The following is a 13,517-nucleotide window of genomic DNA, read 5'->3' as shown; positions in this document are numbered from 1 at the left end:
AAAAGCCCCTGACATGGCTCTAGTAACGACTAAGTACTTACATCAGTATGTAGTAACTGGGATCATTTTACTTTTGGACAATCACCTGATCAGCCTGTAATATCCTAACCAAACTTGGAATCGGAAAGTGAATTTTGTGATTTGTTCCACCGGGGTTTAAACCCAGTACCTCCGGATCGTGGGCTCAGCGCTCAACCACTGAACCACGGAGGCCTGGTTTGGTTGTTTGTCCGAAAGTAAGATCCGTGCTTCGGAAGGCACTTTAAACCGTTGGTCCCCGTTACTGTTTACTGACGTAAGTACATCGTCGTTACATGAGTCACGTCGGGGGTCGTTGGCGACTCAATAATAACCCTGACACCATGGTTGATAAGGTTGGTAATTTACCTCATAGCCCACATGATAGAAAATCAACAGATATAAATCAACTTTATATTGTATGTATGTTTGTCATATATTTCAAAAACTACCCTTTATTTTGCTGGGTAGTGTATCCTTAAGGTTTGGTAGTATAAGGGCGTAAGTGCGATATGAGTTCGGCTCTTGTACGTGTGTGCTGTGTGGGCGTAGCGGGGATGCTAGAAAAATATTTCTAGATAGTGTTCCTGGAAGGAGCACGAATAAAATTTATGTAAGTAGGATTTTAAAATTCCATGAAACGAAAGTATACCTCAAAAAAGAGGTCTATGATCAATTTTGTTTTGTCTATAGGATACTCTAGAATGATCTATGACTGGTGTGTGACTTTTTTCACTTTTTCCCGTAATGTCGAAAGGATTATAATATTATATATTACGTAACAATAATAAACTGTGTCGGAGCTGAATTGCCAAGCTTTTATTTCCCACAATTTTTGGGGGCTCGTCCGGGATTTGAACCCGGGACCTCTTGAATATTTATTGGTCATTGGTTAAGTATTCATTTAGTCGAAAGAAAGTCTAGAAGCGTAGAAGTTTAGCGAGGGTGATAGGCCTGGCAGAGTAAGACCTAGAAGAACGTATATTGACCAAATTGGAGATGTCCTTAGAAAAGATTCAGTACGACCTACTCTGAACCAGCGTGCGTGTATGCAACAATTGATGAATGTGGAGGAAGCAAGAAAGAGATAAGAAAAAATGTGTCCTCAATGGTCCAGTGGTTGAGCTCTGGGCTCACGATCCTGAGGTGCCGACTTCGAATCCCGATGGGGACATCACACAAAAATCAAGTTCTGATCCCTAGTTTGAATAGGACATTACATGCTGATCATTAATTGTGCGAAAGTAGGATGATCTCTGCTTTGAAAGGCACGTTAAACCGTTGGTCCCGCTTACTACTTACTGATGTAAGTGAGTAATCGTTATATGAGCTATGTCAGGGGCATTTGGCGGCTCAATAATAACCCTGACACCAGGGTTGATGAGGTTGGTCATTCACCTCACAACCCACACAGGATACTTGGTTAATCTTAGGCAATATACTTCACCACTCTGCTCCAGTGCGAGTTAGTGAGTGTTTTTGTACTAAGTAGTAACTTACACAATAGTATGAATAAAAAAAACATTTAAATGTCTACGTAGCACTTACCTTAAGAATAGTCCGTTCACCACCTAGAACAATATGAGAACAATTATGTATAATAAAAACACAAGTCCCTTCCAGTTTAGTGCTTATTTCTAACGGCTACGTCAGTGTTCATACACGAAGGTGCACGCACGCACACTAACACACCGCCTGTTTGGTCTAGAAGTAGGCGACAGGGAAACCTAGGGAGTATCATTGTTGCTTCATTTTCCTAAACATACATACATAAATATTCTCTTCTATCTGGTGTCAGGGTTACTATTGAGCCGCCAAAGGCCCCTGACACGGCTCATGTAACGACTACTTACTTACATCAGTAAGTAGTATCCAACGGCTTAACGTGCCTTCAGAAGCACGGAACATATTACTTTCGGACAATCAGGTGATCAGCCTGTAATGTCCTACCCAAACTAGGGACCACAAAGTAATTTTTGTGATGTGTCCCCACCGGAAATCGAACCCAGGACCTCCGGATCGTGAGCCCAACGCTCAACCACTGGACCACGGAGGTCGTCCATACATAAATGGGTCGTGTACTAGGTTCAAAATAAATTATGAAATTACTAAATAAAGACAGGGTTAAGAAAAACATTTTTTTGTCTATTTAACTTAATAAATTATCAATTACAAAATGTCAAATAATCCAACTTAAAATAACTTTACCTAGAACCCACTCCGTGTCAAACCTGGCCCAAAAGTGCCCATGACACTAGCAGCGTTACCGCGCTGGATTGCCACGGACAATCTCTGAGCCAAGTAAGACCCGGAGCGGGGGTCAAACTTAATTAGGGGGTTTAACTTAATTGTTACTTTTACTTGTTAATCGAGAAAACCGTAATAAGTCCGAAATTTTATCACGTTTTTTTTCTATGACGTCACAGTGTGCTTTTTCAAACAAATTCCATAGTAATTCCGTGTTTTGACGTTTAGTAAAAAGTAAATGTTTTGACTAGTTGGAAACTAGCTGAATATGTTTATTTCTGACATACGGATTTCTCTTACGGCCTCTGTAGTCCAGTGGTTGAGCGTTGAGCTTACGATTCGAATCCCGGTGGGGACACATCACAAAGATGTTTTTGTATTTTTTGTCCCTAATTTGGTCAGGAATCAGGATATTGCAGGCTGATCACTCACCCAATTGTCCGAAAGTAAGATATCTGTTACGAATAACTTTTATTTTATTTTTCAATTCTATACGTATTATGTACATATACTTATTCTATACTATATAGAGAACGCCTGTGGTTAGATACAGACTGAGTAGATATTTTTTTTTGTTTTGTTTTTCCCCGAAGGGTAAGGCAAAGGGAACTATGCCCATACAGCCATGTCTTACGTATTTTTTTTTCTTGATGATTAATGAAATGATGAAAGGTGATGATGATGAAACCTAAGCCCCCACCCTCGGAGTAGACTCCTACTCCGAACCCCAAACGAATTAACTCAAAAGTCCGCATAAACTTTTGAGTTATGAAGCGGCTTCCCGGCACGAAGCGAAAATAGGCAGATACACTTTGTTTATTGAATACTCCAATATAATAATACTCGCGAATGTCTTCCGACTAACTTAATGCGATCATTAACCACAAAACACCACTTCGTATTAATTATTTAGATTACCCAATGAAGAAAGCAACTGTCCCGTTCCCGTTTCCCGCCGAAAAGCCTCCTGAGTAGATAAGATAAAAACAATGGAAACCCATAGAACACTCTTTATAAAAGATAGAAAGCAAAATATCCACATACCTGATGATTAGCGCTCAATGTCCACTCACGAGACGAGCAGGTGACAGCGAACAGATGACATGTCAGCTTCTAGAAGCAACAAATCGATCTGTTTAAATAAAAAAAATACATATTTGCCACAAAAGAAGTCCCGCGGATTTCAATGGGACTAAATGACAAATCATAATAATTTTATGCAGATTCTGCGACGCCAGCGCCACGGCCTCGGGACTTCCTTCATGATGCGGTCTATAGGTTCGTTCCTTATGGAATCGGCACAATCATGATGATAATACAGCAGTCATAGTAAACAAGTCTACAGTAAAAAATACTAGAGAAGTCAATTTTGTCATTTTCACATTTATAAGGTTTTATTTTCCATTCTGGCTTCCGTCTATGAGTATGATAGTGTTAAAAACTACTATTGTGATTTTTATCCGCATTCAAAACAGAAGAAGGTTATTTATTATAATATGTCCCACCGCTGCTATGCACAGACCTCCTCTCATTGATAGTAGGATGTAAGCTAAGTGCATTCTCCACTATTCACTGCAGGCTGGTGGATGTGCTTGTGTCAGCCAACAAACTCACGATTATTTTTCTAATGACGGTAGTCAGAAGAACAGCCATAGAATGATGGACTAGGTACCCGCGTTTCATCGAGCTTCGGTAAACTAAGATAGCCATAACAATTAGTTTCAAAATAGAAAGGTACCATATTCAATCCTTAAAGTTAGTAATTACGTAAGTACGGTATAAATAACTAGCATCTAATCAAAATCTACGTACCTAACAATACTAAATACGTTTACCGTTGTCCAAAACATATCGCCACAGTACATTATTAGCATCTCAATAACACAAACATTTAGTGATTTTCCAAAATGTGTATTGTAGACACAAACGCACATAATACCTATATAATTAGTATCGTATTTTCTTATAAAAAATAACACACTTTATATCACGGACACAAACATTATTGTACACACACAAATGTCATACGATAACAAAGCAAATTCGCCGTGTTGAATTGATAGAATATGAAATAATTGTGAATTTTCTCTGGCACGCACGAAATACGACACGATCCCGATACACTGCCCGCGAAAAACTAACCATAATATTTTTTTTTTTTGTTTTGGTCTTTAAAGAACAAGGCAAAGTGAACTATGCCGATACAGCCAAGTCTAATGTATTTTTTTTGCTTGATTATGATTAATGAAATTATGAAACGTGATGACTATGAATGATGAAACCTAAGCCTCCACTCTCGGAGCAGACTCCTACGCCGAACCCCAAACGAATTAACTACAAGTCCACATGAACTTTCGAGTTATGAAGCAGCACGCGACACTTTGTTTATTGCATATTCCGATACAATAACACTATTGCGAATGTTTTTCGACTAAATTAAAACGATCATTAAGCACAAAACACCACTTCGTATTAATTATTCAATAAAGAAAGCAGTCATGTCGTTCACTTTTCCGCCAAAAAGCCCCATACTTACTAACTTCATTGGCGCCAAACCCCAGAACTTTGAAATTTGTTTTTTTTATTACAGCTCCGTAACTTGATCATTTGGAGAAACGTGGATTTTATTTTTAATTATTTGTGTTTGTTTTCTTTTATAATTTTATAAATTGTAACTTGCATGTTCTAATAGGAAAAGGCCTATTATATAAGCATCGTAATAATTTTTATTCTTCATTATACTCGCGAGTAGCACCTATTTTTTTTATTTGGGTACTTACTACTTTAGTATCCTCTCATTCTTGGCTTAGAAGCTACTCCGAGTATTTCCCAAGCTGAGCCGCACACATACGCCACACACCTGTGTGTCGGTCCGCCTTGAGAATAATATATTTTTGTTGCTTTTTATACATTTTTTTTCTTTGCTATATTTTATATTTTCCCTATAAGTGAGTGTGTGTGCTTTTTTCCTTGCATCGCTCGATGCTTGTACTTCTTTTTTTCTTTTATTTCTTCGCTTTTTTTGTTAGAAAATTGAGTGCATTGTAAAAGCTTTGAGGGAAAAAATAACTTTGTATTCACTTACTGCAAGGAGAGATATTCGTATAGAAATAATATATATTCGACTATTTCTTAGCTTTTCTGACAAGTTTTATGTTTTATGTATGTGGTTTTCTATTACTAAGTGCTATTCGTCCGGGTACCTACAAATTTCACCCTACTTATAGTCTCCTTCGCGAAATGCATATTAGAACAGTAATAACAGCATGCAAATTAATTTAGAACAAAAAATGGTCATCATAAAATTAGTCATGAAAGTTCGAATTAATTTCCTCAATTCAAAACATAGCAATAAAACGCATAATCATCGTGCGTTAATTTCAAACAAACAAAACGCATCGCAGTCACCCCATAGTGTAACTTTTTTATGTAGGGTATCATCAATTTCGACGGCTGGCGCGTGCTATCTTAAAAAAAAAAACAAAATTAAGCAAATTAGTGTTATAGGTGGTAAGTCGCCCGGCAGCATCAGCTACAACATTTTAGTACCAAAGTACTCCTTCATTCTACGTTCGGATAACAACTGGCCCAGTCTCATGAAACCATACAGGCGAGTAGACTACAAAAAATATAAAAGTGTAAACTCACCCACATATTATGTGGGTGACATGCCACCTAACCTTTCCTATCTTTTTCAACTATTAGTCTCCGGCCTCTGTGGTCCGGTGGTTGAGCGTTGGGCTCACGATCCGCAGGTCCTGGGTTCGAATCCCGGTAGAGGATTTATCACAAAAATCACTTTGTGATCCCTAGTTTGGTTAGGTCATCACAGGCTGATCACCTGATTGTCTAGAAGTAAGATGATCCGAGCTTCGGCCTTTGGCGGCTCAATAATAACCCTAACACCAGGATTGATGAGGTTGGTCATCCACTTCACAACTCACACGGTAGAAGAAGAAGAACATAACAAAGCATCTCGCCTGTATCCCCGAAGGGGTAAGCAGAGGTGCGCCAGCTACGTTTAAGTCTCATGATTATTACATGGGGCGAGCCCATTGCCAGTAACGGGGCATAAATCCTAGAAACCACGACGTGAATTATCAATGATACATACATACATACATAAACTCACGCCCGTAATCCCTAATGGGGTGGGCAGAGCCACAAGTAATCAAAGACAACTTGCAGCCACTGTTGATACGAAGTCCAAAGATGGATTATTAATTATCAATGATCCCAATATTAATTCAAATTCATAAAGTCAAATTCAGTGGCTTAGAGCCCTAGCCGGGATTCGAACCCGTGACACTGCGTTGGAAGTCAAACATTCTCCGAACAGGGCCATACACACGTATACACATTAAATACACACATACATACATAAACAATTAAACAGCCTATATACTTCCCAGCCTATATATCCCAGCCTATTTACTTCTTCTATGCTGTTCTGGGAGCAAATAAAAAACATAGAACACGTTCAGCTGCTTCTCTTCCCGGGCATGTCGTAAAAACTGACAGAGGGATTGTGTCCTCTAACATGATGGACTAATATTATGGGCGATAGGCTGATCCCTTATCACCATAAGGTTCATCATATCCATCTTTGGACTTCGTATCAACAGTGGCTGCAAGTTGTCTTTGATTACTTGTGGCTCTGCCCACCCCATTAGGGATAACGGACGTGATATTATGTATGTATGTATGTATACTTCCCACTCCTGGGCACAGGCCTCCCCTCAATCAACCGGAGGGGGTATGGAGCATACTCCACCACGTTGCTCCAATGCGGGTTGGTGGAGGTGTTTTTACGGCTAATAGCCGGAACCAACGGCTTAACGTGCCCTCCGAAGCACGGAATCATCTTACTTTTTCGGACAATTAGGTGATTTTGAAAAGTCCTTACCAAACAAAGGACAGTCTCACAAAGTGATTTCGACAATGTCCCATCGGGTATCGAACCCGGACCTCCAGATCGTGAGCCTAACGCTCTAACCACTAGACCACGGAGGCTAACACATTAAATACATAATAACCAAAATATATACAAAATAACAATAAAAATATAATGATGTATCAATCTGTAATAAAATTTATTAAAAGCTAATAAGTCATTGACGTTAGAGAGGACGTTATCATTTAATTGACTTCAACGACATTCTTGAAGTTTCGTCTCATGAATGTCCCTAAATGAAACAAGAACTTAGAATGTAGGTATGTAGATGTTTTCATTGTACAAATATGTACACGATAGTCGTAGCATGCATCCAACGAACTATGAGTTCATACCACCCTTGTAAGAATACATTACCTCGTTCAAATTTAATAGAATTAGTTTAAAATGTATAACGAAAATAATTTGAGTAGAAGTTATAGCGACACTCGTAGCATGTCGTGAGGAATTTTCCTCCGAGACCATTCTCTTCGCTTCAATAAAAAATAACCTTTAAAAAATAAAGGAAAACCATAAAAGCAGCCGTCTTGCGATGCGTTATCATTTTTATATGTTCTCCCCCCTCAACCCTTTTAAGAACACCCCCACCACCCAAGATGCAAGCACACTCACACATATGAGCCCATCTATAAATGGGTTAAAGAAAAATGTGTCTACCTGAAAACGTACGATGCATGCATTTTTTTATTCCTCTTACATTTTCTTTGCTATCCGCGATTCTCATATCGCCGATATAAAACTAAAAAATACATTTTCGACCGTCACACAAAACTCGCTCTTAAACCGGCAGTTTAAAGTAAAATTTCCCTTTTGAATTCTCAAAAAAACAGAGCACCCATACACGAAAATTTCACCCGCGTACACACGGAACCGCGACGTTTAGAAAAAAAATAAAAACGGCACACATATAAATTGCATGCAGTTCGAAAGGGATGCACTCAGAGTCATAAAATACGCTCACACGCTCGAAATCTCACCCACACAGTCACACCACGACTGAAGTCTGGGGCCACCGATACATGCTACAGTATACGTGGACACCCACACATGCGTATCACTGAAGAAAACCATCCATGTGTTGTGAATGCTTTTCCTTGCAGCAACCTCTCGGGAAGAGTTTCATAGCGAATACCTCGCGGTAAAGACATCTAGACGTTCCTTAAAAATTCCTTCTAAAAACCACAAAAAAATTAAAACAATAACGGAATTCCGAGAACCCCGTTCAAAAATAAAAAAATAAATTTTACTTAACTAATCGATCAGCCATGCTGGCCGTTCTAAATTCAAAAGAAATTCTTCGCCCGTTTCGCGTCAACAAAAAGCTTTGGAAAAATTAAAAAATGTGACAAAAACGCGCTGGCGGTAAACGTTTCGCGCCTAAACTTGACCGCGATTAGAATAATCGTTAATAATGGGCTAATCGTTATTTGTAATTGAAAGTTTTGTTTGTTGGTATAATTAGTTGGTCGACGAGACACGTGCGAGCGTTGCATTAGTGTTGTAAATGTGCTGGTTAAACGTTATAACGTTAATTAGGCTGTATCTGTGTGCGTCCTTTGTCTGTAGTTTGTTTGTTATTCACTTGCGTGTGGTGAAAAATTTCGCGGTGTTTAGTCGTTATAGTCATTTGCTTGTCTTTGTCTTCGATACTTTGGTATTAAGTCGTTTAAATGCTAATGTGAAGAGGATGTAAGTAGTTGGTAAACTCGGGAAATTTTGACTTGGTTTACTTTTTGTTCATTGCTTTATAAGCTTTTGTTTTTCTTTAAATGAGTGCTTGATTCCATATTTGAAAATACGCTATGGTTTTTATTATTTGGAGTAGTAATAAGCAGCTGTTTTCATTCCATCAGACCCTTTGTCTAGTGTAATTTAATTTATTATTTTTCTTATAAGATTTTGTTTCTTATACGATTTGTGAGTTTTATATTTGAAAATATTGTACTCACCATTATAAAATATTTCAATTACATAATATTTAATTTAAAAGGTGCAGTTGTTATGATTATATAGGTTGTACTTCATTTACCACCCTTAGTTCGAAGTAGGTACTTAGCTATATTTAATAAGTTATTATTGAAAAAGGAGATCCTATTCAATATTATATTATTTTATTTATTTATATATTCAACCCGCAGAAGAGTAGCGTGACAGAGTACTTCCAGACCAGGTGTGAAACGTACGTAGACTGTTTTACCCGCAGAAGACCGTGTTGCTCTATGGTTTTTACAGTCAATATTCAAATGTAGAACAACTTAAATTGTCCACAATTTTGCCACATCCAATAAGAACTTTCTGATCGGACACACTCCCACAGTACACTTCTCCACACAAGTTTATAAGACATTAACTTTTAACTACATTTCTTGTTAGAGACTAGATCTGTAGGTTGAGTCTTTTCGTTGACTCTACTAAACCTTTCAGTTTTGTCTATGGAGTATATTTTTGCAGTCCTGTATTTTTATTAATAATGTAGTATGTAATTTTGTTACAAGTGTGTCAGGATTGAAATAATTCCATACATTCTTCTTATTTTTCTTTTCTTTTTTCACAATTTAGCATTGACTCAATGTCTCATGTGACTCCTTGTTGATTTGCTTCATATGGCAGTCACTTGACCGCGCATATCATCATAGATCTCACTAACTGACGTATTTGCAATTTTTAGCGAAACTGATTTGCATCTTTTGCATTTGTTATATTAATAAACTAATCTTAGCTTCGAGACTGCCCTCAAGATCATGTCAATGTGACAGTTCTTATATAAAAACAGAGACTTGAGCATGATCTTGAGGGCAGTCTCAGCTAAAGATTCGTTTATTAATACCACCATAAGATACAAATTCTTTTACATAAAACTACATATATCTCAGTTAGCAAAGTCAGCCATGATATATTTGGGGATCCAAGCTCTTCGGTAGCATTTTCAATGACGTTGTCTGTCTGTATAACTAATTGGATAACAGCTGAGTACACGATTACATCTATTTTGAGTACTTACTTAGAAATCTCAAAACTATGACAAAATCTGGAAAATTGGAAATTAACAATCTGAAAATCTATAGACCTGACATATTACTACTTCCAAACTATACATTTCGACCCGATTCGTTCATAAATGATGTAATTCCAAATTAGTCTACCCTTCGGCGGCCAGACAGACTAAAATATCCCTTTAAATATATATATATCACTCTAACTGTTTCAAAATGGTAAAAGTTCACGAAATATTTTTACATTGTGACCTACATCGAATGCAACCGTCGGTCATATATATTGATTTATATTTTATTTCTACCCACTTTCATTTGGATGGGTGACTCAGCCAAGGCACCTTTTTAAAAGGGACAATTATAGATACTATTTCGAAGTATATCAGCTCACAGCGGTGAAGGAAAACATCGTGAAGAAACCCACCTATCTGATTGTGTTTTTCGGAGTATGTGACCTTACGTGTGTAAGTGCTGGTTACCCTTTAAGGTTGGAAGACTTGGAAGGTCAGATAGGCACTCGCTTTTGTAAAAAAACCCAATTAGTCAAATTTTCCGGTTAGGTAAGGGGACCCCGCGAAAACGGATCTTACAAGAAACATTGCAGAGGAAATAGAAAAGGGCGCAATGTGGTTTTAATCTTACCTTGTTTAGACTCGGCTGTTACTTTGGCGAACAAAAGCATATTTTCTCTACTTTTAGACAATTTTTTTCTGCTATAGTAATAAGGAACCGTTGCACATAAATAAATCCTGATTTTGGTACATCGCGTTTTGTCTCCAAAATACTATAAGTAAATATTAAGATAACAAACATTAGAGTAAAACTCCGAAATCGATACTTCGACGCTTCTAGTAGGTAAATTAGTTATTTTAATTTTGAATATATCCATTGAAATTAAATATAATACTTCTCCACTTCTACCAATTACTGTCGAAATACAATGATTAACTACAGAGATATCGTTATATTTGTGTTTTTTTTTTATTCTACATTCCTGTCGTAGTAGCTAGAGTTTCAAATATCGAAGTATAGCTTATACAAACCTTAATATTATAAACTTGATACTGCCATAGGATTTTGGATAGTATTTTGGTGAAAAAACAAGATGAAACATAAATCAAGGTTTTTGAAATAAAACACCGTACTAATATTTTACTAGTCAAAACTGTAAACGGATTTCCTAATAGGATTTAAATAGTATAAAAATAACAAAGAATGCAAAACGGGCAAAGAATATCAATTGAGTACATATCTGAAAAAATAATAATATAGTGTATTAACTAATAGTGTTATCTTTTTTCTAGTTTTTGGTCCAGGCACCTCCTAACCCAACGATAGTTCCTATTAATACCTAAATAATTTTAACTACGAAGAAATATTTATTTTTATTTCTAAAATTATATAAATAGACACTAAGTAGTGGAAAAATATATATTTGTAAATAAGTGTTTTAAAAAAATAGTGCCAATATAAAAAATGTCTGTCACACTATCGAATTCGAACGTGTTTTTGAAAAATCCGATGAATTTGCAAATGAAGAGGGAATTCGAAGAGTTTAATGGCGAAGAAAATGATAATAAAATTGACCAGAATGATAGCAATTTATCGAGTGACAATTCCGAGACGAGCGATCTTGAGAATAATGGGCCTAATGAAGAAGGGATTGTCAATGCCACTGCGTTAGATTACACAGAAAACACTTTGTCACTGCACCCTGTCGCAGATTTTATTAAGAAAGAGTTCCTACCCGACTTTGACTTTAATAATCCTTTTAGAGGCCAGAATTTGAGCTTTAAGGATGGGTTTCAAAACCGGTCGCCGTTTCTCTTGCCCACACAGCTTTACAAGAGCTTTTTGGCTAGTCTTGGCAAGAGAAGGAGAAACATGGCTGACTGCTACTCCTTGTACCCAAGGAATATGCTGTTCTCCAATGGGTTGGGACTGGAGACTTCTGATGATGAGAACAATGTGGACAGAATGACGGAGTCACCCGATGAGGTAATCTGTAAAACGAAAACATTGGAAGTTTTTATCTAAAGATAGGTATATATATAAAGATAGGTGTAATAAGTAGGTACTACAGAACAATAAAGGTCGATTTCTCCTTGGTTATTACAAGTATTCCTGTCCTTATGTTCTATGACATAACTGACTTTGTCTACTTGGAATAGAAGTTTCAATTACGTAGCTATATGTCTTGTTATATCAACTTTGTCATTTGAAATTGGTTTTTCAGTCTCCTAAGATTCTGCGTAGACGGTCCAGTTTTCCAATAAGGATCTTGGTAGACTGTGAAGATCTGCGAAGGCCTTCTCATTGGAGTTACGATAACGGCTATATTACGTCTAAATCTTTTATTGAAAAAATGCAGAATCAAAATTTTCCATAGGTATTTCCAGTATAGGTACCTTAATGATTTATATTTTTCACATCATCTGTACCTAAAAACAGACTACTAAACTATAATTTGTATTGCTAAGGAATGGTATCTTCATTATCTGTGGATATGTTGTTTATTCTTTATTTATATCGTAGATTCTGAGATTTGAATGTAAGCAATAAACATGACTATGCCATTCCTTATTTTTTTTTACAAAGTCGGTGTCGTAACATGTGGTTGGTGTTGTTCCAGAAGGCAGGCGCGTCGTCAGCGTTCGTGTGGAGCGGCGGGGGGGTGACGGGCGGCGGGGGGCAGGAGCAGGCCGCCGCGCAGCCCACCGCCGGGGCCACTGGTAAGTTCTACATTTTAATGTTTCTTCTAGATCACGTGAGTCTTTCAGGGTTAAGTGGCAACTCGCCCTCTTTAAAGTCTGACTTGTGGGCGACTGTACACTTTTTTTTGTAGTCAACTCGCCTGTATGGTTTCATGACAGTGGCTCAGTTATCTCCGAACGAATAATGGGAATGGAATAGAATAATGTGGTGCCTTTTTTTAGGATCAGTTGACCCCTTCATTCTTCGTTTGGGGTAAACTGAACTGAGCTCATGAAACCATTTGATTGTAGTTGCAGTGCCTTAACCAGGTCCATATTGATACTATGTTACTTACCAACTATTGTATTTTTATAACACCACACTTTGTACGAACACATGGTCAAAATAAAACATTTCTTATTCAATGACCAAAGGCTTCAACAACAGCAGACTCACGCCGTCAATGTTGCAGGCACGTCAGGCGGCGGCGGGGCCCAGGGCCTGGTCCACTGGATGTCTGTGATGGCAGAGCACATGGGAGGGGGCCATCACGACCCCTCCCACTACGCGCTCCCTCCCTGGAACAACGGTGGTGTCGATGTGAGTACCAG

General features: G+C 37.7%; 1 protein-coding gene across 2 annotated transcripts in view; it reads left to right on the top strand.

The window, feature by feature from the left end:
* Window positions 1-13,517, top strand: part of LOC126377861 (zinc finger protein rotund-like) — a 196,302-nt gene that overhangs the window by 28,996 nt on the left and 153,789 nt on the right. For both annotated transcript variants that reach the window (XM_050025864.1, XM_050025865.1), the window contains exons 2-3: window positions 12,848-12,944; window positions 13,379-13,506. In XM_050025864.1, coding sequence (XP_049881821.1) covers window positions 12,848-12,944; window positions 13,379-13,506 — 225 coding nt within the window. The remainder of the gene's footprint in view (window positions 1-12,847; window positions 12,945-13,378; window positions 13,507-13,517) is intronic.

Source organism: Pectinophora gossypiella, chromosome 24 (assembly GCF_024362695.1).
Source record: "Pectinophora gossypiella chromosome 24, ilPecGoss1.1, whole genome shotgun sequence".
Classification (NCBI taxonomy): Eukaryota; Metazoa; Arthropoda; class Insecta; order Lepidoptera; family Gelechiidae; genus Pectinophora; species Pectinophora gossypiella.
Note: the sequence above shows the minus strand (reverse complement) of the source record. Positions and strands in the feature narration are given on the sequence as shown.